Source organism: Ictalurus punctatus, chromosome 8 (assembly GCF_001660625.3).
Source record: "Ictalurus punctatus breed USDA103 chromosome 8, Coco_2.0, whole genome shotgun sequence".
NCBI lineage: Eukaryota > Metazoa > Chordata > Actinopteri > Siluriformes > Ictaluridae > Ictalurus > Ictalurus punctatus.
The window spans coordinates 9203903-9231402 of record NC_030423.2 but is presented as its reverse complement, the minus strand read 5'-3'; the positions used below and the strand labels follow the sequence as shown (position 1 = coordinate 9231402).

At 39.3% G+C, this 27500-nt stretch overlaps 2 protein-coding genes across 5 annotated transcripts in view; one reads left to right on the top strand and one right to left on the bottom strand.

Moving 5' to 3' along the window:
- Positions 1-22451, bottom strand: part of frmpd1b (FERM and PDZ domain containing 1b) — a 44547-nt gene extending 22096 nt beyond the window's left edge. For 2 of the 4 annotated variants that reach the window (XR_001813339.3, XM_017473665.3), the window contains exons 1-2: positions 22117-22451; positions 8761-8892 (exon numbers count right to left, since the gene is read on the bottom strand). The gene's annotated coding sequence lies outside the window, so the exon portion shown is untranslated. Of the gene's footprint in view, positions 1-622; positions 690-8760; positions 8896-22116 lie in introns of all 4 variants that reach the window. The other 2 variants (XM_017473666.3, XM_017473667.3) reach the window with 2 other exon arrangements.
- A 369-nt stretch (positions 22452-22820) lies between these two features.
- gnpda2 (glucosamine-6-phosphate deaminase 2) overlaps positions 22821-27500 on the top strand; it is an 11337-nt gene continuing 6657 nt past the window's right edge. Inside the window, exons 1-4 of the mRNA XM_017473696.3 lie at positions 22821-22979; positions 24727-24856; positions 25065-25166; positions 26486-26668. Coding sequence (XP_017329185.1) covers positions 24733-24856; positions 25065-25166; positions 26486-26668 — 409 coding nt within the window. The 5' untranslated portion in view covers positions 22821-22979; positions 24727-24732. The remainder of the gene's footprint in view (positions 22980-24726; positions 24857-25064; positions 25167-26485; positions 26669-27500) is intronic.

Here is a 27500-nt window from a genome sequence, read left to right as displayed (position 1 = left end):
AGAAATGCGTTCGTTCTGCAGGTGACGCATACACATCAGCTGGCACATTTTCAGACACACACTTTTTTTCCCCATTTTCTATACCTCTGCAGTATACATGTCGTGTCTCAGCTGTAAGAATAAAGACACACACAGACATCGCTATGATATGGGTTTCAGCGAGCAGAGATACAAGTGGGTTGTAAAAGCTTCAGTCACTGATAAATAGACCACTCTCACCACTCTGCTAAACCACAGCTACACTATCACGGTGTTTGTCTTAACTGTGCTTAAATATGATGAATTGACGTGCTGATGAAATGAAGTAATCAATGAGCTTTTACTCCTGCTATAGAACTGCATTCAATCATTGTACAGAGTGCAAGGTTGAGATAGGAGGATAGATAGATAGACAGAGAGAGAGACAGAGAGAGAGAGAGAGAGAGAGAGAGAGAGAGAGAGAGAGAGAGAGAGAGAGAGAGAGAGAGCTGTCCAAAACTCCTAAAGCAAATTGTGGCACACAGAGACAGGGAGCGAAAGAAAAGCAGAAAGAAAGAGTCCATTCATGTCTTTAATGAAGAAGAAGAAAAAAAAGCCCACAGCCTTCTCCCATTCATATTTGCTAAGTGTCATGGTGGCTGACCTCAACGTCACTTTTTCAGTGTCACACACAAGACACAGAGCTTCCTGCATCAGTGATTTCTGTACTGCTGTGGGAAAAAAAAAGGAAAGAAAACTTTGGTAGGTGATCTTTGTAGATGTTTACCAGGTCAGTTACAAACACTTTTAAACATGAACCCAATCTGTAATCAGAGCACGTAACCCTTAACAGTGGCAGCCAAGCCACGCTCAAACTCTGCTTTAACTCCGCCACTGCTGAGGTCTTCACATACAAGCATACACACAAGACGTGACACACTCACAGTGTGTGTGTGTGTGCTTAGTATTAGAGGATTAAAGTGTATTTCCTGCACGATCTGACAGCACCACTTCTTCCACATCGACCCAGACAGAGGTGATGTCTATCACTCACTCCCTAATTACTGTTCTATTGTCTAATGAAGGAATCTCGTCTGTGTCTGCGTCATTTGAGGTGGCATTTTAACATGGCTTTTCCAATTAAAGGAAAATGTTTTTTTAGTCTAGTCTCCACGTAACACAGGTGTAGCCTATGTACAACTTTCATAGACAATAATTTCAACATGTTGCCCTGTACAAAAAAAAATAATAATGAGGAAAATGTTGACTGAAACTCAGTTCTAATGGAAGTTTAAAGGAAGTTGTCATCACTGTGAATAAACAAATACATATACAGTCAAATACAGCAATCTGCTACTTTAATGGGAACATCCGTATACCCGCTCATTCAGCCAATCAAGTGCCAGCAGCACATTGTATAAAATCATGGTGATACAAGCCAAGAGCTTAAATGAATTTTCACATCCAAAATCTGAGTGGGGGGGGGGATTTCAGTGACATTAACCGTGGCATGGTTGTTGGTTCTAGACAGGCTAATCTGAGTATTTCACAAACTGCCAATCTGGGAAATTGATGTACATTAATCTATAGGGTTTACACAGAATGGTGCAAAAAACATCCAGGGGAGAATGGCTAGGCTAGTTTAAGCTGACAGGTAGGCCACAGTAGCTGAAAGAACCTCTCTTTGCTGAGTTGGACACCTTGAACCGTGAGGTGGATGGGCTACAATAGCAGAAAACCACATACAAGAACTGGAATCTGAGACTACATTGAGCACAGACTCACCAAAACTGGAGATTTGAAGTTTGGACAAATGTCTTTTTTTGAATTTCAACTTATGAGACGAGCTGAAGGCCGCTATCAAAGCAACCTGGGCTTCCATAACACCTCAGAACTGCCACAGGCTGATTGCCACCAAGCCACACTGCATTGATGCAGAAATTTGTGCAAAAGGAGCCCCGACCAAGTATTGAGTGGATAAGTTAACATACTTTTCAGAAGGTCCACATTTCTGTATTATAAATTCTTTATTCTAATATCTTTCGATACAGGATTTTTTTTATTTTCATGAGCTGTAAGCATCAAGATTAAAACAAAAAAGGCTTGAAATATTTCACTTTATGAGTAATGAATCTAGAGTAGGGATGTCACGAGAACCGATACTTCGGTACCAAGTTGGTACAAACATTCTTAAAACGTGACGGTACTTGTTTTTCTGCATTTCCTTTGGTACCGAATGTAACGAAAGCACAGAGGTTGCGATTCTTCCGGACCTGATGGGGGCAGCAAATACGCGGAAGTGTTTTAGTCAGTCCACAAGTGGTGAAGAAGGTGGCGGCCTACAAGCACACGGGGAAAACTACAAAAGATTAGCTTAGCTTAACAAGTTTAGCTCCACCCCGACTTGTTGAGAGGAAAAGAGAGGAAAGCTATATCAGTTTCCGGTGTGCAACCAATGCTATCGTTCATTTCAAACAAAGCGAGGAAACACCTGGAATTTGGTGAACCACCTGAAAGACGGACCTATATTATGTTTGTTTGAGGCAGCTGGCATTGTAGCCGTGAAACCAGCTAACGTTATGCTCCATGTAATGTTAGCTATAGCCAGTTATTTGTTAACGACGCTAACGCATTGCAATGTTATAAACTACCTCTGAATGGGCCACCCTTAGTGGTTAGCACGTTCGCCTCACACCTACAGGGTCCGGGGTTCGATTCCCGCCGGGGCCATGTGTGTGTGGAGTTTGCATGTTCTCCCCGTGCTGCGGGTGTTTCCTCCGGGTACTCCGGTTTCCTCCCCCGGTCCAAAGACATGCATGGTAGGCTGATTGGCACGTCTAAAGTGTATGAATGGGTGTGTGAGTGTGTATGTGATTGTGCCCTGTGATGGACTGGCACCCTGTCCAGGGTGTACCCCGCCTTGTGCCCGATGTTCTCTGGGATAGGCTCCAGGTTTCCCCAGGACCCTGAAGAAGGAGTAAGCGGTAGAAGATGGATGGATGGATGGATGGATGGATAAATGGGCCACCATGCATCGCCATTCAGCCCGTGTCCTGTCAGGTAAATGTAGCCTAATGTCACTAATAATTATTCACATGTTCATGCTTTTAATAAATCTTTTTGTCCTGCCACCATATCAGTGTATTTAAACTAATGCTTGCATTCAGAGTATAAGGTGTGTGTGTGCGTTTAGGAGTACACGTCCACTCATTATCAGACAGTGCTTGATAACTAAAATTCTCTCTCTCTCTCTCTCTCTCTCCCTCTCTCTCTCTCTCTCTCTCTCCCTCCCTCTCCCTCCCTCCCCCTCTCCCTCTCCCTCTCCCTACCGCACCGTGTTATCGACTTTGGTATTGAGTATCGTGTACTTTTGGTGGTATCAGTACCGACTACTAGATTTTTGCTATCGTGACATCCCTAATCTAGGGTCTATGAAAGTTCCACCTTTTGAATGAAATTATGGGGAGGAAAAAAAAGAACTTTTCCACGATATTCTCATGTTTTGAGATGCACCTATACTGTACATCTTTCTTAGTTCATTTACAGCACAACAATAAGCAACAGAGTTCACCACACTGAGAAAAAAAACGGAGAGAGCAAGAAAACGGGAGATAAAATAACCTAATCATTGTTTTGTCAATCTATGTTGACTGAAATGGTGCTTGACTGCGGACTGTACTGTGTGTTAGTACACTGATATGTACGGTTCTGTTTAGATGCTTGGAATCGGACTACGGATATCGAGACAAAATGTCAGAGTGAACTAGTTGAAAAGTACAAAAGGTACATGCATCTCTGAGCTTGTGCAACTCTGAGCTCATGTGCGAGTGTGTCTTTGCTGCTGATTCAGTCAAGATCCTGACGCCTTTGCTGACTCCTTAAGTTGTCCAAGTTGACACGTCAAATGGTTTGACGCCAAATGCTTCATCCATTAATGCATGAGCTCTTGTAACTCCATGGTTGAGACCCATTTAACCGCTCTGTTCTCATGCCTCGCAGATACAACGCTCAGATATCTTATTCCAATATCAGACGTCTATCACACTCTATGCGGCCCCAAACTTATAACTTGAGAACAGAGCTATTATTCATAAATGAACAACAAATTAGTCTATCAGTGTTCCATGCAGTCTGGAATCACTACTGCACATCCAATGCAAATCCATCCATTTTCTGTACCGCTTTTCCTACACAGGGTCGCAGGGGAGCCTGGAGTCTATCCCATGGAACTCGGAGCACAGGGTGGTGGACACAGGACGGGGTGCCAACCCATCAAAGGGCACAATTGCACACACATTCACACACTGCGGACAATTTGGAAATGCCAGGCAACCTACAACGCATGTCTTTGGACTGGGAGAGGAAGGGGACAGGGACGGGGCGGAGGCGCGAATCGCACCCCCCAACTCTGGAGTTAATGCTAATGCTCAACATAAACACATAACTAACATATAACACATAACTAACATTAACTACATTATTCTCTCCCCTGTCAATCTGGGGCCACCGATGGACAGCTGTGAATTCAGGTCTGTGAAAGAAAAAAAAAAAAGCCGTGGCCAGCTTTCCATGTCTTGGAGGAAACATGTGCTCGAAAGTTGCTTTAAAACAAAAACGATCCAACAGATTTAGAGAATTAAGAAAAGTTACTTTTCACACAAACATGTGACATTATAGTTAATTTCATCAGTTAAAACATGGCGTCTGTCTGTCCTTACATCACTGTAGTTTTGAGGAGGAAACCTGCATGCCTGTAAGCCCATTAATCTGTATTAATTAGAATAATATCTCTCAATCTAATGGTTTTATATCACTTTCCACACCTCATTGCAACCTGCAGAAACTCTACACCTGCTTAGCTTTACTGCATCACGCGGTCCCTTGAGAATATGGCACTGCTTCTACCTTAGCACAGATAACAGCTCTTCATACTCGCACAGTGTTCTGCAATCTAATAAATACCATTTTAACACACATTTCGATATTAGCTGTGCATTTGGCAGTGGGTTAATAACATCTTGGATCACTGCAGTGGATGTGTTTTATGTTTCACGTATTGCTGGCTGCTTTCTATATAGAAAGATTTAATGCAGATCTCTACGGTATGAAACCGGCTGTAGCGAACCTAAATCACAGACATAGGTCGCCGTTAGACACACTAACCGATTGTCAACACCAAACCTTATACTCTGTTAACCATTGCAGAACAAAGAATTGTGAAAACTGTAATCTGAGAATGGTGGTCTGGTCTCTGCGGGTGTGACTCTGCAGAGCTGTACAGATCTCTCCATCAATAATGCAGCATTTGCCATAAAGAAGCGGCATTTTGCGAGGCGACTCATTTCAATCAGTGTATACAGCACAAATATTGAATTCGTTTTAACCATTTAATTGCTTAGGATTTAATTAAACGCTCCCCCACCCCCCCACATGCACAAGTATTGGCACCTATATTACATGTGGTGGAGACTCGATTGGTAAGAACGCATACTGTAATCCAGTTATGCTTCATCAGGTTAGATTACTCCTCCATGACCACTCCAGATGATTGAGGTTAGAATGTGCGTGGAAACCCCTCTTCAACTCATACCACAGGCTTTTAACAGGGTGCTACACAGGGGCCAGCAGAGGCCGTAAAGGCAAAGTACCGATTCTCTTTTCAGCAACCACTTATGTTAAACTGTTTTAAATCATCATCATCCATCATCCATCTCCTGCCAAAAAAAGGGGCGTTGACAGGTTTTTGTCCGAGCTATCTTGGCACTTTGAGTAATTCAGGATGCTACTCATCTTCGCAAAGGTGTCGGTTTAAAGGTGTAGTATTCGAATACATCTGAATAATGCTGTATACATTAGGGTTTTGCTATGTGTTTGTATCTAATGAAAAGTGACACTGACCACGTTTACATGGACAGCAGTAATCTAATTATTGACCTTATTCTGAGTAAGACAATATTGTGATTAAGGTGTTTACATGAGTCTTGTCATGTTCCCGTTTTACATGTTATACAACATAGTTCGATTAACGGCACGTGTCATTACGTCACCACGCCATCCAAAGATTCCCTCCAAAATTTCACGTATCAACATACAGTTCGTCTTCGTTATGGTACCCTATACAGTTTTTGGTGTTTTTATTTTAAATTTTTAAGAACGCTTCAAGTGCAGTTAATTATTTGTCATGCTGTACGTGCAAACAGACGACTGCTTGAAGCCGTGGTTTGAGATCCAAACCGCGTACTTACCTACTATATAGTAGCCGAAATACATGTATTTCGCCTACTACAGGCCTATAGTAGGCAAGTACGCGGTTTGGGACGCAGCCGTGCTCTCTTGTTTGCCGTAAAACGGTTGAACACTGCCGTGTGTGATCGTGTCCTGTTGCAAAATGCGGTGAAAACTCACACGATGTTAATAATGTGATTAAGATGTGTATATGTCTGTAATGCACGTCAATAATGCGACTAAAACAGGAATACTCCACTTGTCTTAATTCGATTCGTGTTTACTTCGAGTATGACCTTAATTGGATTAAGGTAATTAAAAATTGCTATTTTCATGGTATTTTCTTAATCAGAGTATTGTCTTAATCGGGTTAATATTGGATTATTGTTGTCCATGTAAACATACTGTATGTCTTCCCTTAAGCCAAAACTACTGAAGCAATGTCAAATGTTATCATAAAACTCGACTATTTGTCAGTTATATCTTCATACATATTTATATATACACACACTAACTAGACAAGGTATAATATAAAGCCCTTAGAACTTACATAGTCCACTACGTGCCAAATACTATTTGAGATTCATGCATAGAAAATAGTGACTCCAATACAGTGCTTGTTAGAAATTGTTACTACTTAGCAATTACCTAGATGTTTAGGACATGCTTGCTTTTTATGTATTTATTAATGTTTATTTTATTACTTTAAAGAATATTTTTGTATAATTGCTTGCTTTTTATATTTAAATCAGAAAATTGACACTTAGCAAAACAAAATAAAACAAAATTATCCGTCAAGGAGAAATCCGAGCTACTTTTCTATATTATCCAAAATAGTTAGCCAAAATGTTTAGAAAATTGTGTTTCACCACAATTAATTAGGAAAATTTTAAAATTAGTATTCCAACAGTTAAATTATTCCTACAGCCAGAATGGAAATACGTTTAACAATGTTTTTTTTATGATGAAAGAAAGTTTTATGTTATGTTGTGTTTAAAAGGGCAGCAGGTGCTTATACTAGGGGAAAAAATCTTAACCTCAAACCATAAATTGAGATGCATCGAGATGCATGAAGAATTGTTTTCTAATCATATCTCGGCACCCTGCATCGAAAATCAAATCATGGGCTGCCTCGAGATTGCTAATGCTGATGGATGACCAAAAAATTTTCGGTGGTTCATCATTTAACATGCTGGGAAAAAGGACGCCACTGACGGACACATGACGTATGCCCCAAGTCAAAATTAAGCTACGATAAGTGTCAACGTACTTATTTTACAGTTAGTTTTTATCACACTTGAATAGATCATGAGAATTCTTTGACACATTTTGAAGATAATATTTCATATCTGTAATCCTCTGGTCTTCCTCTGAGTCTTCTCATTTTAGAATGAGACTACATGATTATTAATTGGTAAACATGAAGCTGAGGAAGTGATGGTGTAACAAGATAACTACACCACAATATGAAAATCTGTGATGGTTATCACTCACTAATGGCTGTAACTAGCTATGAGGACACCAGGAGGTTCTGTGGTTTTTTTCCTCCCCCATCACATAGCCTCCAGTTGTCAAATTCAACATGCAAAGAGATGTCCTGATAATGTCCTGAGAATGTGGTTGTAGAATGTAGTCTACCATACAGAAAAAAGTTGCTTCCCAAGACTCAATCAGCAGTGATGATCAGATCTCTACTGACCTCAGAGCAGCTTAGGATGACACTTTTGGATTGCATGCAACAAACATGATACAAATGTGACTGTTTATCAGGGAAATTGGTGGTTTGTGAACTGTGAACCTTTGTAAAAAACAAACAAAAAAACCCCCAGCAACATTAACGGAACGTGTAAACTACAATCTATAGTATTCAACCAGCATCACGATATATTAATTATGACTAGGAACGGGCGATGTGGACTTAAAGCTATATCATGATATTTTCTGGTATTTATTGCGATAACGATATCATTGACGATATAAATACAGTACCATGCACCACTGTTTTTGGCTACAAGTGATAGCTGTTATCTTGAGAGACTCAGAAACACAAACATTGTTCTAAAAATAAAACTGATTTTCTGTAACCAAACCAGTTCCAGATTGTAAGGATACTGTAGTTCCTTGTTTAGTGATTAAACCCCCCCTCAGCTTCACGTCCGCCTTCCTCCGTACTCGTTTTCGCTCTGCACGTGAGCTGCGAACGGGTCGCTGACCATCGCGCACATAAATGTGTGTCTTCAACTAGGCTTTATCATTATTATCACAGGCAGACTAATTCTTATTGTGGGGAGGATTTCGACCGGTATATCGCATACGATAAGATATCACCCATGCCTAACTATGACATATTTCTGCAATGAGGACCTCACTAAAATTTGAATCCTGCTTATAGCCCAGGTTAATAAAACTCTTACAGTTTTATTACATTGTAATCAATGATAAGATCACAAAATACTAGGCAAATATCTGAGAAAATAATCATGTACTGTTTTTTTTTTTTTTTTTTTTTAAACAAATGCATTTTTCTAACTCACATAAATTAATACTTTATAGTAGAAAACACATGGTTCCACTTACCAGTGAGTGATTTGTGTCTTACAAGTTTCAAAGCTCTGAAATTCCTTAATTTGATAGGATATCACATCCTTCTTTCCTGGAGGGCAGCGGAGGTGCGTTTTTATAACCATCAGGACCAATCAGAGTGGAGATCTACTAGACAGAGAGGGATAAATGCTATTATAAACAAGATATTTGTAAAACACAGTGTCATTGCATGTTCCATTAGCATATTATAATTCGAACCTGTGATGAAAAGACAAAACAAAAGATTCAAAGCACCAGCTGTAATCATTTCTCTTATATATATATATATATATATATATATATATATATATATATATATATATATATATATAAATATAAATATATAAAAGCACAGTTCCAAAAGGCCAAGTATTCTTTATGTGGTCACATAATGCACTTTTAACACCACTCGCATCAATAGTAATGTTTACACTCTGTGTCCTAGATATGCAGCTCCGTCTTAAAAGTCTTTCTTGTCCTGTGATCCCCTCCCTGGAGTTCCTTCTAAGGCTTTATTCCTTATACAAAATGGCAAACTGATATATTTATCTCCATTAGAAAAAAAACAACATTTTTTGGATTCTTCCCCGAACACTGAGCTCAAGACTTTACTGTGTTACTAAGATCTATGGGCCACGTTCTATTAATTGCATTATCCTGGTATAATTTACACACAAAAAAATTTACACTTTGACAAATTGGCAACATTCACACTGCCTTTTTTTTTTTTTTTTTTTACATTGAAGTTAAATTTCTGCTTTTTTTTTGATGCATCAAACAAAACCCGACGTACAATCTTCAGTTAAAGACGCAGTCAAAACCTTTGTGTAGTTTCATGCATTTCTTTCTAATGTTCAGTGTTTCACACTTCTGCAACTGGCCAAATTTAAGCTCCTGAACAAAACAGATGGAATTCATTACAATTTGTTCCTCGTGACTTAGTCCTACCCTACATTAAAACAGCTAAAAAAGATTCTTCTCCTTGCTGTTTTCAGGGATCTTATAGTATTATTGTATTCTTTTATTTAACAAAAATGATATTGGATGATGGAGATTCCTGTACACCAAACTGTATGTATTTTACTCAGCTACATCTGTTAAACTAAGTACATCCGTTGTGGTATGTTTAACACCTTGAGCTTTATTCGAGGAACAAAAGAGTTCCAAGATTATCTTGAATGAGAAGTACATATTTCTTGGACAGGTTCCTGTTTTATGCTTCCACACCACTTCAGGGACCATGAGCATTGTACAGCAGAAGTAACAAATGAAATATGTGATGCAGGGCTAGCAGGTATAAATGGATTAGAGAGTCTAAGCTCTCTTTTTAACAAATAAAATAACAATTTTACATTTTTTCTCCATCCACCAAAAACTACAGTACCACCAGCAGTTCTAAGAAGATAAAAAAACAACAAACACAACACCACCACATATATGAATTAGAGACTGGGGTTGATTACTTTCTAGTCCAGACTGTAGATTCACCCAGCCTAGTGATTTAATGTCCACTGGGGCTAATCTATTTAAACCCACAATGCATGATCAGCATTGACTGAGAAGGCGCATATGAATAGATGTAATAAAAATGAATGGAGTGGACTACTGTTTTGATAATTTGAAGAAAAAAAACAACAACCAAAAAACAAAACAAAACATATATTCCCCTTTGCCCTTGGAGGTGATACTAAAAGTAAATAGACCAAGCACACATCATCCAATCAAGGTACAAATTACACAAAAGGACAAGTGTCACAAACATGGGTTTAGTGTGGTTTAAACATAAGAGCTAAACTAATGGCAAGCCTAACTTTTCTGTTTACCGTGCCTGATATTCAGATGGACATCAGGGTTTTCCCTACTATAGAAAGGCTTAGGTGCAGCACCGAAGTGATTTCGTGGAGCGCCTTAAGATAAATGAACGTAACTAGGCATTTCGGTGACACATCAGAATGAATCTAAAAACAACAGTGAGAGTTCTCTGGGGTTTTTTTCCTCAGCACATTGATTTGATCTCGAATGTTAATCTCGCAACGGGAATTCGCTGCCAGTCAACAAATCAGTGTCTGGATGAATGTTTGTGTGATTGGTGTGTGACAGAAGCTCATCGCCAAGCTAATCAAACAGCTGATTGGATATTTCTTCTGTATCGTCACCTCGGGATGGGAGTTACAACCATTAACTCGGATAAGCAAGTTGCAAGCCATCTACAAGGTAAACCTCAACAAAGAATAAATGAAGTATAATGAAGTACAGGACTGCACGGTCCTGTAAGTTCATCCTGTTCAACATCAAGAAAATATGACCCTGCCTCACCGAACAGGCTACACAGATACTAGTCCAGGCTCTTGTTATCTCAAAACTGGACTACTGCAACTCACTACTCTCGGGCCTCCCAGCCAGCTCCATCAAACCCCTTCAAATGACTCAGAATGCAGCAGCACGCCTCGTCTTCAACCAGCCCAAGAGAACCCATGTCACACCCCTCTTCATCTCCCTCCACTGTCTTCCTGTAGCCGCCCGCATCAAATTCAAGGCCTTGATGCTCACCTAAAAGACCTTGTCAGGAACAGCACGCCCTACCTCAACTCTCTCCTGAAGGCTTACGTTCCCTCACGCAATCTGCGATCGATTAGCGACTGACGTTTAGTAGCTCCCACTCAGCGTGGCGCAAGGTCCCTTTCCAGAACCTTCACACTAACTGTTCCTCAGTGGTGGAATGAACTTCCAACATCAATTCGGACCACAGAATCTCTCACCATCTTCAAAAAACAGCTAAAGACCCACCTTTTCCGTGAACACCTAACCAACTCATAAAATAAATAATATATATACACACACACAGTATCTCACAAAAGTGAGTACACCCCTCACATTTTTGCAAATATTTGATTATATCTTTTCATGTGACAACACTGAAGAAATGACACTTTGCTACAATGTAAAGTAGTGAGTGTACAGATTGTATGACAGTGTAAATTTTCTGTCCCCTCAAAATAACTCAACACACAGCCATTAATGTCTAAACCACTGGCAACAAAAGTGAGTACACCCTAAGTGAAAATGTCCAAATTGGGCCCAAAGTGTCAATGTTTTGTGTGGCCACCATTATTTTCCAGCACTGCCTCAACCCTCTTGGGCATGGAGTTCACCAGAGCTTCACAGGTTGCCACTGGAGTCCTCTTCCACTCCTCCATAACGACATCACGGAGCTGGTGGATGTTAGAGACATTGTGCTCCTCCACCTTCCATTTGAGGATGCCCCACAGATGCTCAATAGGGTTTAGTCAATCACCTTCACCCTCAGCTTCTTTAGCAAGGCAGTGGTCATCTTGGAGGTGTGTTTGGGGTCGTTATCATGCTGCAATACTGCCCTGCGGCCCAGTCTCCAAAGGGAGGGGATCATGCTCTACTTCAGTGTGTCACAGTACATGTTGGCATTCATGGTTCCCTCAATGAACTGTAGCTCTCCAGTGCCGGCAGCACTCATGCAGCCCCAGACCATGACACTCACCACCATGCTTGACTGTAGGCAAGACACACTTGTCTTTGTACTCCTCACCTGGATGCTGCCAAACATGCTTGACACCATCTGAACCAAATAAGATTATCTTGGTCTCATAATCCATGTCCTTAGTCTGCTTGTCTTCAGCAAACTGTTTGCAGTCTTTCTTGTGCATCATCTTTAGAAGAGGCTTCCTTCTGGGACGACAGCCATGCAGACCAATTTGATGCAGTGTGCGGCGTATGGTCTGAGCACTGACAGGCTGACCCCCCACCCCTTCAACCTCTGCAGCAATGCTGGCAGCACTCATATGTCTATTCATTGAGGGAACCATAAATGCCAACATGTACTGTGACATACTGAAGCAGAGCATGATCAGTATGCAGTATTCCAGCATGATAACGACCCCAAACACACCTCCAAGACGACCACTGCCTTGCTATAGAAGCTGAGGATGAAGGTGATGGACTGGCCAAGCATGTCTCTAGACCTAAACCCTATTGAGCATCTGTGGGGCATCCTCAAACAGAAGGTGGAGGAGCACAAGGTCTCTGATAACCACCAGCTCCGTGATGTCATCATTATATATATATAAAATTTTGCACTTACACTGCTACTCTGTGCACTTTGCTTTTTCTGGAACTCAATTAACAGATCCTGCATGGGAGCACTACTTGTATTGTTCTCTGCTTGATATATCGCTTTGCTTGTATTTTTCTCATTTGTAAGTCGCTTTGGATAAAAGCGTCTGCTAAATGAATAAATGTTAATGTAAATGTAAGTATAAACATTGTATGATAGGGATTAATTCTTGTGGATGTTAACAATAGCAGTAGCAGATAGTGAAAAGATATGACTAAAATATAGCCTATTTTACAATTAAAGAAATTGCTAGCCTAGCTAACTTACATACATATTCATGTACTGAATTAGATTATGCTAGCCAGCAAAGCTAGTTAGTTAACGTTACATAAAGATACCTTGACTGAACTAAAGTTAGTATGTAATGTGGCTTGGTAGCTAAACAAAGTTACGCTGCGTTCACACGTAACGTCTTTTTCTGATGAAAACCGCTGATCCAAGCATTTTTTCCATTTAAAAAAAAAACAAAAAACCTAATAAAAAATGCTGTAAATTGCTTGCTTGCAGCAGTCTTGTAAAAATGCTTTCTACACAGTTTTTGCTGCCTCATCTTTGTAACCCTGGCAACAGAGGCTATTTAATTTCATATATGTATGTATGAATGTAATTTGTACACTGAGATTTCAGACAACACTACAAAATGCCTGCATCCCAAATAGTGCACCGTGTATCTGGTAAATAGGGGACAAATTCAGACACAGCAATGGTGAAACTACAGACACAAATTATTTATTTATTTATTTATTTTTTTTTACACATTTTGCATACATGTTGTATGACTATGATGTTTTAAAGAGATGTTTGAACTTATGTTTTTTTTTTTTTTAAACCTTGCATACGTGTATGCAACTTTTTACATTTACAGACGCCCTTATCCAGAGCGACTTACATTTATCTCTCATTTATACAACTGAGCCATTGAGGGTTAAGGGCCTTGCTCAAGGGCCTAGCAGTGGCAGCTTGGTAGTGCTGGGATTTGAACTCACGACCTCCTGATCAGTAGTCCAACGTTTTAAACCATTTGGTTGTCTATGGGTGTGGTCAATCTGTGAGTCTGATGTGTACTGACAATACATTAGCAATGTACGCCAAGCTCCGCTGTAATATTTCCCAGTCCGCAGAAACGCTCCTTCTGTTCAGCAGGAACTGAAAAGGTCCCCAGGAACTAGAGCCCTACTTGCTGTGGAAACACATCAAAGGTTTCTTAGTTCCTGCAAAAACTCCTGGGTTCCTGAAAAGTTTCCTTCTCTGTTTGTCTCTGCTCTGCATAGAGCCTGCACTAGACTCTGTCTTGTCCTTTTCCCTGCACGCAGAAATCTAGGCTAACTGTAACTCGTGTATAAATAATAAATTCAGTTATTGCAGCGAAATGAATTCCTCATCACGTCGCCATGGTCCCCATGCTGAAAAACAGAAGCAAACCGCAGGAGAAAGAAGGCAACAGAGGGGTTAAGAAACTGCTGCAGAGAGCTACAAATAAAGAAAAAGGTGGACAATGCTAAAGGGATTAAATAAGGTAGAAGAAATAATAAGCGACAGTGCAAGAACAAAAACACCACACAGAACACACAAAATCAAATTTCCTTTCAAATGATGAGAAAATTGTGAAAGCAGAATGACTCTGGAGGGACACTTCAGGGTGGAAAGGTGTCAGGAGGAGGGCAGGATGGGTGGGGAAGGTGTGAAAAAACAGGGAGAAGAGGAAGGAAGGAGCGTGAGAAAGAGCTGAGTGATGCTGACTAAAATGTAGCCTATCTGCAATACACAAAAAAGCCCTGCAGACAGCACATTTATCAATGTAGGAAATGCAAATAAATCCATTTGAAATAAAACCCCAAAACAAAAACTAATTCTGTACCTCCTGAATATCCACAGTGCTGAATTCAGGCTCAAGTTTCTTTTAACAGCTGCGCTTACTAAAAATACTGTTCAGGCTGCATGACGGTGGTTTTTTTAAAAATGTTGTTGCTATGAATAACACAACAATTACTATGTCAACAAGCCTCGGTACACCGCCTAGGATTCAGACCAGCAAGCCTTTGAGTTCTTGTATGGATGCCTTAGCCAGTGTGTAAGCAGTGTATTCCAGTTTACAAGTTGGTTCTTGACCATCACATAACCACAGAGATGCAATGGTTATCATCATGGATGGTTCAGGTACAAACATGACTTTAATGATAAATCAATAACAATCTGCATGTGTAACAGGGATGAGTCATCCTGTGGAATCAATGCTTGTCTGTCTGTGCTGGCCCTAATGCAGGCTGACACAAAAGGGTATGAAAATGCTATAAATTTCAAACACGCACAAAGCACACGCTAACTGAAATGAAGCTTCCTGACACACATACTTCTCCGACCATACTAGCGTTCATGCACGTGGCAATACACACACACACACAGGAAATAAACAGACGTGGAAAAAACCCCACACTAAATACAGACAAAGCACTCAAACAGTACTTACAGACAAAACACTACATACTAAAGATGCACTGATACTAAATTTCTCAGCCGATTATTCAGAGTGATATCGGCAGATACTGATAATTCTGCCTTTTATGTCTTCTTTTAAATGAATAATAATTAATTCCACAATTCTGAAAGAAATGCAAATAAAAACTTTATTCTCTCCATTTCAACAAGTTGTTTCACAGTAACTGGTCTCATAAACAGAAAACACATTACTCACATTAACATTAACACATGAACTAAATTCTGAAGATTAAAGTAAGATTTCGTAACTTATTGAATGTTATTAATTCATATTAACATTGACTGAATTCTAAAAAAAAATGTCTCACATTCACTCACCACAAACAAAAGCATTTCTACTTCATCATTAACATCAAACTGGTAATTATATATATATATATATATATATATATATATATATATATATATATATAATATAAACTGTTTTATATATATTAACTGGATATGAAATATACTACTCTATAAATATATTTTTTTTCTGTGCAATATATACTTTTTTGTCAGCTCATCTTTATTTAAATCTTTCAACGGTGTACTGGTGATTTAATTCAGCTCGAGCAGTGAGGAAATTTTTATTTCCTCTACGCTGAAACTCCCGCTTCACTGCTGCAGCGTCCGGTGTAAAATTTTAGCAGTGCAAAGATTACAGACCTTACAAACTGCAGTTTTTTCATCATTCCACACAAGAGACATCTCCTTTATACACAGCATGAAATCGATGTGTTTTCCCCGCCCTCTTTTGATTGACAGGATATAACTGGCCCTGATCAGTGGATGTTTTTAAACTATCAGCCGATAGCGGGAAAAATTGCCTTTATCGGTCAATACATCGGTGCATCTCTACTACATACAGCGAAACACGCTGTCAAAATAAGAACTACAGACAAAATCCAAACACAAGACATTACAGACAAAACAATACAGAAACAGCACGCTCAAATGACATAATACATACAAAATAATACTCTCAAACAAAATACACTCACAGTCAATTTATTTCGAACAGCCTAAAATTGAGCATTTTTTTAGAAAGTCCCCATGAAATCAAAATGGAAGTTTTGTGGCTTCTAGCTGGGCTCAACAATAAGGACCGCCCGATGGCCCGGGGTCAGCGTGAAAGACGCTTGGGACAGTAGACGAGATTGTCTATCTGCCTCGTCACTAAAGTTTAGAATTTGCCTGTGACCATTTGTCAACATGCATGCATATGTGATCTTAGAATGGAGAAACAGCTTGTGTTTTTAAGCCTTTCATACATGAATTTCTCTGTGATGTCACGAACATCATAATTCTTATGCTTTTTGGTTTCCCTTACTTTATTGGATGTTGTGAGCACCGTTTCTTTAATAACGTCACCTGGTAACAAGTACAGCGAAGAGACGGCAACATGGCGGCAGCTTCTAATTATGAGGCCGAAGGAAAACATGACTTCCTGTTTCCATGGAAATTACGTCAACGCATTTAATAACACGGTGCGCTTCAAAGGCACTTTACAGGGACTTTAAATGACCTTGTTTTAAATACTTTCCGAATTGTTTTTAAAACATAACATAAGACTAATTGAATCAAGAAATGTTTGAAATGTTTATTATTAAATATTTAATGAAATGCCAGATATTCGTTATTTTAATGGAACAGTCTAGATCGAATTTAATCGGAAAAGACCAAAATCTCTGTCACACTATTTACGCAATGTAGCTCACCACCGCGCATATTTTTGTTTTACGGTTAATACTAGCACTGTATTAATTCTCATTGTCAGTCCCATTTGAGTCTGAGAGCTACCGGTTATTAATTTCTGCAAAAATTTAGCTTTCTTTATTCAATTGTGATTCTTCTAGTTTGGTAAGTGGGAATTATAGTGATTAAGCTGTAACAAAACAAAGTTGTTCAAACACTTCTGACTGCGACACAAACAAGGCGATACAGCTATGTCAAAACACTACAACTACTTTTATTCAGTTTTTAGAAAATAAATGTATTTTTTTTTTAAAGGCAAGACGGGGGGGGGGGGGGGTGTCAAACAATTCTATGACAAATACACTCGAACATCAAAAAAGTGTGTTACTGCAAGTAACAATGAAGCTGCGAAGCTGCTACTCGAATGTTGTACAGACAATACGCACGTTACTCTCAGAACACTAAACACTGACCTAATTTTCCTATCACATCGCCCATTTCTGAAAGAAAAAACATTACTGCATTGACCAAATACCTATTTTGTTGACTTCTCATGCAAGAAGCAAGATACAAATCTCGACTCACACACTCATTCATTCCCTTTTCCACTGTCACACAGCTGCTACATTTCCTCACTCCTCCCCCTACTGCCCTCATTTGATTCTCAATGTTTCTCTCTGTGTCCCTCTTTATCACCCTGTCTCTCTCTTTTTTTTTTTTTCCGCCTGTAGAGCGCCAAAGGAGAGGTAAATGAGAGAGGTCTGTAAGCTCTGCCAGTAGGTCAATGTTCAGTGCATTTTAATCCAAATCAAATTGCTGTATGCGTATGCAGGGAGTGACAGATCCGGCCAAGCTGGACCAGACAAGCAACGGAAGCAAACCTGAACCAGGCTTGGAACAGAACATGGCCTGATGTCACATATTAGCATGCAATGAGAGAGGTAGAACAAATGAGTACTAGGGATGGGCGATATAGACTTAAAACTATATCGCAATATTTTCTGGTATTTATTGCGATAACGATATCAGTGACGATATAAATATAGTACCATGCACCACTATTTTTGGCTACAAGTGATAGCTGTGATCTTGAGAGCCTCAGAAACACAAGCATTGATCTAAAAGTAAAACTGATTTTCTGTAACCAAACCAGTTCCAGATTGTAGAGGTACAGTAGCTCCTCGTTGAGTGATAAACTCCTCCTCAGCTTCACGTCCTCCTTCCACCGTACTCGTTTTCACTCTGCAGGTGAGCTGCGAATGGGTCGCAGACCATTGCTCACAGAAATACGTCATCAACTAGGCTTTATCGTTATTATCCTGGGAAGACTAATTCTTATAGTGGGGAGAATTTCTACCGGTATAACGCAAACGATATGATAGATATCGCCCATCCCTAATAAGTACACTGTCCTGACGTCAAATCTAAATAGATGAATACAGGGTATGTAATTGAAACTACATGGTGTCTGAAAAGTCCCCATACATAGGGGAAATTAACACTTTTGAACAAAATGTCATCTTTTTTGTTCTATACTTAATTTATATTATTATTATTTATTTTTTTCCCCAGACAGATTTTAAGAATGCTTTGACAAAGCAAGAACCTATTGAAATCATTCTCATGGCTGGAGCAGGAAGCTGTTGCAAGGTTGCGATGGACTTTAACAGGAAACACGGCAAGCACATCTCACACACACACACACGACAATGTTGCCAAACGTATTAACAACTTCAAAAACACTAGAAGTGTTGTGGCCCAACCGAGAAGTGGCACAAACATAATCCCCTGTGTATGAAGCCTTTGGGACACGCTGCAGAAGGTACTTTATGAAGTATGGTGCACTTCATTCATTCATTCATTGCTTTAACCCTAGTCATGGTCGCAGCTGATTGATATGTAATATTTTACCACAATGAGCGGTGCTCTAAGCAAAAAATTTAATTCTGCCTCGTGACCATACAAAGACAAGTATACTTGTCAAATCACATCTGCTGACTTTGCTTCACTGATGACGTCAAATCAGCAGTGCAAATAAAAACGACACATTTTTCATTCACTAAAACCATAATTAAATTAAAGTCTTCCTGCTTAATTAAAACACAGCCATTAATACAAAGTTTAATCATTAATAGTTTGCCAAACATTTCTGTTTTTTTTTTTGTTTTGGTTCTGCTGTAGAACATTTTCTGCTAGGTGTGGCTAACGATTCTGCCTTTCCTATGGTGTAAGAACTAAATCCATCCTCTCTCATACATCCAGTCTGACAGACCAATCCATTAGCCTAATAAACCTAACCTTATCTGCGCCTTTCAATTCAGTTCCGTCCAGAATGACGTTTAATCTCACCACCGTTCTGAGATTAGTAGTCCACGTGTGCAGGGAATCTTTTTTTTCCCTTTTCTATTTTTGCTTTTGAAAAGGGGCTAGCGGAAAGCCTATAAATACTCACGCATCACAGATATCACACAACAAAACAAAAGTTTGTATACAGAAAACAAGTTTCAACTGATGTTTCAATTTTCATTTGACCTCCTTAGACATTTTAATACATCAACACTAAATGGCTCTTAGTGGTTTAACTAGGAATAATGGGTATATTAAGTAATTGATTAGCTGATTACTTAGAAAGTGTATGTTTAAACAGCCTTGGTCGGAATGTAGTGATGTACAGTATGTTGAGAAGAAAGCCTTGCTGTGCATGAGGAGGCAGCTGTGTTTGGACTAAGTATGCAAGGAGAGATCGAGAGATGGCCAATCAATTCTCCACACGGTCTCATATGTCTGGCCACATATGTCTGCACATGTGTGTATGTGCGTGTGCGAGAGAGAGAGAGAATCATAGCTTCAGAGCAGCAATTACATATTGACATATTATGTCCTCATACAGTTAATGATTTTATTCTGTCTTACATTTGAAATAGTATTAACAGACTTTTTTTAATTCTTGCTTTGACATAGGTATAGGGCTGGGCGATATGACAAAAATATCATATCCCGACACTCAAAGACATTTCTATGATACATGAACCATATTATAATTTATAATTTAGCTAACAAACTGTCTGCAAAACAGTAGTAAACAAAAAAAATGTTAAACAGAGTTTGACAATACTTTTCTTTAATGCCTACACAGACAAAGATCAAGTTTAAGCAACACAATAATGTGAAATCAACGGCATCCATTCAGTACCATGTTTGTAATGATTAAAAACTTTTTTTTTTTTTAAAAAACCCCACAACATACCAACAATATCTCTGAAAAGTGTACTGTATAATTATTTACTATGATATCGATATTTCGCCCAGCCCTACATAGGTAGATGTGCTCAGTATAAATTGCTAGTGGATCATTATTGCGACTCCCAACCATAGTCTATATATCAGATTTAATACTTGTTGGTTTTACTAACATGCTAGGTGTTCTAACAAGCTCCAATGCAGTACAGATTTATAGGGGGCAGTGGTAGCTTGCCGGTTATGGCTCTGGGTTACTGATCAGAAGGTCGGGGGTTCAAGCCCCAGCACTGCCAAGCTGCCACTGTTGGGCCCTTGAGCAAGGCCCTTAACCCTCTCAACTCCAGGGGTGCCGTATCACGCCTGACCCTGTGCTCTGACCCAAACCTCCTAACATGCTGGGATATGTGACCAATAAAGACTCAATAGCATTATGGCTTTGGAACTTTTGCATGTTTATGTTTGCATAAGGAAATGGATAGGAGGGTAGGATATGTTTAGGTAGTATTAAGAAAACAGCAATCTCGAGTTTGTTGATGAATTGAGGACAGAATAATGTTGTAAAAATAGCCATCTGTTGTCTTGGATTATTAGAGAGAGAGAGAGAGAGAGAGAGAGAGAGAGAGAGAGAGAGAGAGAGAGAGATTCATGCAGTGGGACAGAGGAGCTGCCAGTATAGCTTGGATATCCCCCTATATACCCCTACATCACATGTTTCCCGTTCTTCACTGACTCATGACAAACCCTGGAGCAACACACACACACACACACACACAATTACGCAGCACATGCACGCGGCACCCAGCAGATTCTGCACGCGGCAGCGTCGACTCACTGACAGCTCGTGTGTGTGCATCAGCAATGGCAAAAAAAAGAGCAGGTTTTATATACAGTACACACCTAAATACGGAGAAATAACCGTGAGCGCGCCGTTACGATCCACTGCGGTGCGTCAGCTGAATCAAACTCGACGTCCAAACCAACCGCGCGTACACACACACACACACACACACACACACACACACACACACATAGTGAAGCAGCAGGCACCGAGCCACACCTCACCTACTGAGAAAAGAGCAGGTTTGAGGCCTCGTTTCCCCAATTTAACACCTCACGTCTCTCACAGCGATCCAGAGACAGCTTCAGACCTTTATGTATGTATGTATGTATCCATGCACAATGAATGTCCCATTCAGCCATCGTTCCCTGCTTCACCCCCCCTCGCAAAAAAAAAAAATGATTCAGCCAAACAATGAGCCTCACATCTCTCACTTTGTCTGAGTCTATTTATTTATTTATTTTTGTCTGAATGTCAGTGATAGAAATGGATCGAGGAATTATTATTATGGCACATTAAAACTTCCTTCTGTAATTTGACCTAATTTCTTTGGAACAGATTAACAATCTCAGCTATAGTAGGCTAATTCCTCACACACACCCACACACACACACACAAAAAAACTAAACAAAAATAATGTTCTGGAATTTGTGAGATTAATCATATAATTCGGCAGTAAACAAAGAAAACAAAGAGCAGCGTGGTCTTTTGTTTTGTCCTGTAACGTTCATCTGATTGGGATGTGTCTCAGGATCCTAATGTAAGAGAACACACATGCATGCAGGACTGTACTGTACTGTAGCCTACACGCTAAAATCAAAGCACCAAAACAAAGCGGATAGTTTGATGACAGCGTTCACGGCGAGGCATGGGCCCATTCGCCATTAAAAACAGCCCATTAAGCATTAAAGAGCATGCAATAATTAAGAAAATGATGCGCGAAGCTCACCTCGTGGTTTTCAGTGGGCGCGGATCAGAAGGACAGCGGGTGAGGCGCGCGAGCGCAGGTGGAAGCGTCCCTAATCTGGGCTCAATCCAAACAGTGGAAGTGACTGGATGCGGTATGTGCGTGTGGAAATGTGGATGCTGTCAGCGAAGAACACAGCTCATGGGCGTTTTAATCCAGGGAGACGAAGCTCAGACGCCCCTCCTCCTCGCTCCTTTTGCTTTACCCTGGCCTTTCTGTCTATCACACAGCATTGTTCTCTCTCCCCCTGCCCGGCTGATCCCAGGCTCCTCTTTGCAAGGTCAGGCAGGGTAGCCCACAGAGAAACATCAGACATCTCATATGGCATTATTCTTTTTAAACCAGACGAACTGCAAGGCAAAAAACAAACAAACAAACAAACAAAAAATGTCCATAATAAATGTGCACAGCTAAGAATATATATATATATATATATATATATATATATATATATATATATATATATATATGTGTGTGTGTGTGTGTGTGTGTGTCTGTGTGTATTTTGAGAATTTAATGCTTTTATTTCACATTTAAACGGTTTGTTGTGGTTTGTCTCTACATTGTGGCGTCTTGCGTAGAAGTTATAAAGTCCAATCACTGCCTATAATTTACCTTACACGTTTTAGTAAAAAAAAAAAGTGCAGTATACAAGATGATTGAACCTTCTCGGCCACCATAGCAAGACAAACCCTAGTTCCGGTTGCGGGACGTCAGAACATATGACCGGAAAGCAATCATATGACCAGTGTTTACAAAAAAAACAAAAAAAAACCAACAACCAACAACTTGATTCCATTCACACAGACGCCGCTTGATATACACACGACATTGTAGTTTATACGGTAAGAAATCCAATTTATATATATATATATATATATATATATATATATATATATTTTCGTAAAGTAATACGTTTAAAGTAGAATTTGTTATGCATGAAATTACGCCGACGGTAGCTAATCTAGACGTTAAAATAAATTTAAGATACGCTTAGTTCATGCACACAGAGGAGTAATGGTTTCAGGGAAACATTTGGGTGTGCAAGTATATATATATATCTATATATCTATATATATCTATATATCTATATATATATATATATATATATATATATATATATATATATATATATATATATATATTCCTTTTGTCAAATTGCTACATAGAGCTCCAGCTCGTGGGAAAAGTGTATGTATACACGTGTATGTTCTTCTGTTTGGAGCATTAAGGTGGGATGAGATGTATATACTGGGGCATTGTTCATTGTTTTGGCAGCTGTAGAAATCCTCAGGACTGAGACAGCATTTCCTTATTTGACGCCTGTCGCCAAAATGTTCAGCAAAATGCAGCTTCAAAAACATCAGAGAGCTTGTTACTACATTAACTGCTGTGTTACATGCAGCTAACAGGAAACAGAAGAAAATATGTCCACGTAGTCAAATACTTGTCCTTTGGAATGACCCAATCCCCCATCTGAACAAGCCTGGATCCACTTAATGATGACTTAATGTTTGAAGAAAAAAAAAAAAGAAAGGGGGAAAAAAGTGAAGTATACATCCAAAGGCTCCACATCAATTGCTGATTTCATACTTGGATGAGTTTCCAGCTATATTAATGTACAGGTTATACAGTCTGCTCCAAAACTATCGGAACGCAAGGCCAGTTGTTTTGTTTTTGCTAGACAGTGATTGAGATCAGAAGATGAATATGAGATGATAGTTCAGAATTGCGGCTTTCATTCCCTGATGTTTATATATGGTTGTGTTAAACAAGTTAGAACATGGCACCTAACGTGGCAGACCACGCACTGTTGCATTTTTCTTTTGTGTTGCTTTTTTTCCAGGCTTGTACCACAGATTCATTCAGTTGTTGTTTGTTTCAGAGGTTTTCTCCCTTCAGTCTCTTCTTCAAGAGGTGAAATGCATGCGTAATTGGGTTAAGGTCTGGTGATCGACTGACTTGGCCAGTCTAAAACCTTCTACTTTTCCCTCCTGAGGAAGTCCTTTGTTGTGTTGGCAGTGTGTTTGGGTCAGTGTCTTGCTTGCTGGTTGGATGCATTTCTCTGTAAATTGGAAGACCGAGCCGTTTCTATTCAGAAGTCGACTTCTGAATTCAAGAAACAGCTTTCAGTCACGTGGTCCGATAATTTTAACACATTTAGGTGTAAATATGAGGGAATAAAAGCTGAAATTCTGATCTGTCATCTCCTTATCCACCTTTTGAGCTCAAACCCAAATGTCTTCGATGTATAACGAAAACAATAGAATTGGCCTTGCTGTTCCAATACTTTTGGAGGGGACTATATTTCTCTGCCAATATGCATGCTTATATTCTCAAATGTCTGTAGTAAACAGATTAGTTGTGACTGTATTATACATAGCATTCATAACCAATTGAGGTTTGTTTTTTTTAATTAAATAATAAATACATTTTCTATATTTTACATGCCCAATAAAAATATATATGCCCATTTTGTATTTTGAGTATCATGTGTTCTAGATAACAAGAGTGATGATTTAATCATTTTTGATTGACTGCTGAATGGGCATTGACTCATTATTTCTTATCTGATATTAACTCTTTTTGAAGGTGATCATGAGGCTTGTGATTCTTGATGACTATGACCAAGCAAGCAAATGGGCTGCCAAATACATCCGCAACCGTATTATCCAGTTCAAGCCCAGTGCACAAAGATACTTTACTCTGGGTCTGCCCACAGGTACGTGAGTGCAAAATGGAAGAACGCTTTATCTTTAGTAAGGCGTGTTTGCCTTTATATAACTGAAGAGAGAAGGTCATATACGGCCCATGCAGCACTGTCCACGTGCTCTATATCACCGTTTTCAAGATATTTCTGAAAGTTTGTACATGAATTTTTCCACCGTTTAAATGTTCTCATAGTATTAATTCTAATTGTATGGTTTCAGGAAGCACGCCACTGGGGTGTTACAAGAACCTGATAGAGTATTACAAGAGTGGAGACCTCTCCTTTAAATATGTGAAGACTTTTAACATGGATGAGTATGTGGGTGAGTCATTGAGTCTTATCATCACAAATTGTTCGCATGAAGCACATATAATTCTATATTATAAAACAGTACGTTGTCTAAATACAGTGCCCTCCACAATTATTGGCACCATTGGTAAATATAAGCAAAGAAGGCTGTGAAAAATTGTTGAAGAATTCACAAAAATACTCTGCTCTCATGGATATCAAACAATTGCGAACAAAACACAGGTTATTAAAAAAATCTTGTTAAATAAAGGTGTGTAACAATTATTGGCACCCTTTTAGTCAATGCTTTGTGATACCTCCCTTTGCCATGATCTTTTCCTATAATGCCTGATGAGGTTGGAGAATACATGGCAAGGGATCTGAGACCATTCCTCCATACAGAATCTTTCCAGATCCTTCAAACGCTGGTGGACTCTCCTCTTCAGTTCACCCCACAGGTTTTCTATGGGTTTCAAGTCAGGGGATTTTGTTTTTAGTAAACCATATTTGTGTTGATTTTGATGTATGTTTTGGATCATTGTCCCGCTGGAAGATCCAACCATGGCCCATTGTAAACTTTCTGGCAGAGGCAGTCAGGTTTTCATTTAATATCTGTTGATATTTGAGTCCATGATGCCATGTATCCTAACAAAATGTCCAGGTCCTCTGGCAGAAAAACAGACCCAAAACATTAAAGGGGGGGTTGGTTACATGTTACAAAGTTACATGTAATTTTCCACTGCAAGGACGATCAGCTGTCCTTCCTGTCTCCCTGTAGCACTGTTTTAGGTGTCTTACATTACAAACATTGCAGTTTATTGCTCTGGCCACATCTGCAGTCCTCCTGCCTCCTTGCAGCAGGTCTATTGCATGTTCCCGCAGGTGAGCAGGAACCCTAGGCATCTTTCTTCTGTTGTTTTTCAGAGTCAGTAGAAAGGTCTCTTTAGTGTCCTAAGTTATTGTAAGTGTGACCTTAATTGCCTACCGCCTGTAAACTGTTAGTGTCTTAAGGACTGTTCCACAGGTGCATGTGCAATAATTGTTTATGGTTCATTGAACAAGCATGAAAAAATTATTTAAACCCTTTCCAATAAAGATCTGTAAATCTTATTTGGATTTCAGAGATCTGTAAAGCTTATTTAAAGTATCTATAAAATGCATTCTCCTGAAAAAGGGACATTTTTCTTTTTTTGCTGAGTATATATCAGGATGAAAGAAAGTGAAGCATACTGGAATGACTCAAGCATAGCATTTTATGGAAAATGATTGCATTATTTAAATCCCCAGAGATCAACATGACATTAAGAGAACCATGCCTAATGCAATTTTCTCATTAATATACGTGTCTTCTAGGTCTGCCTAGGGACCATCCGGAGAGTTACCATTCCTACATGTGGAACAACTTCTTCAAACATATTGACATCGAACCACAGAATACCCACATTCTGGATGGCAATGCGACTGACCTGCAGGCTGAGTGTGATTCTTTTGAACAGAAGATAACAGCTGCAGGGGGCATTGAGTTGTTTGTAGGAGGTGTGATCAGACTTTATGCTTATGAATGAGGTTTTAAAGGAAAATGGCACATACTGTATGTGTGTGTTGAATGGCAGGTTCTTACTGGGAGTATGTAGTCTTTAACTAAGCTGAAGTCAATAATAAAAAAAAGGGTTATGGCTGTCATTCCCAAGAAGCCTGTCAATAATAACTTTATATATATATGTATATATATATATATATATATATATATATATGTGTGTATATATATATATATATATATATATATATATATATATATATATATATATATATATATATATAAATAAATACACACACACACACACATAGGTCAGGTTTAGCAATCTTATATAGCTTATGTAGTTTAGTAAGGAATAAAACACAACAGGCCATGCTATTATAAGAAAATAATAAACAACTAGGTGGTGTTATTCGGTGCATTTACATGGACAACAATAATCCACTCCTAACCCGATTAAGACCATACTTTGATTAAGAAACTACCATGTAAACAGCAATTTTTAATTACCTTAATCTAATTAAGGTCATACTCGAAGTAAGCAATAATCGAATTAAGACAGGTGGAGTACTCCTGTTTTAGTCGCATTATGGATGTGTATTACAGACTTAAACACATTACGAACGTCGTGTGAGAGTTTTCACCGCATTTTGCGACAGGACACGATCACACACGGCAGTGCTCAACATTTTATGGCGAACAAGAGAGTTCGGCTGCGTCCCAAACCGCATACTTACCTACTATAGGCCTGTAGTGGGGAAAAATACATGTATCTCGGCTACTATATAGACGGTAAGTACGCGGTTTGGGACGCAGCCCACGGCTTCAAGC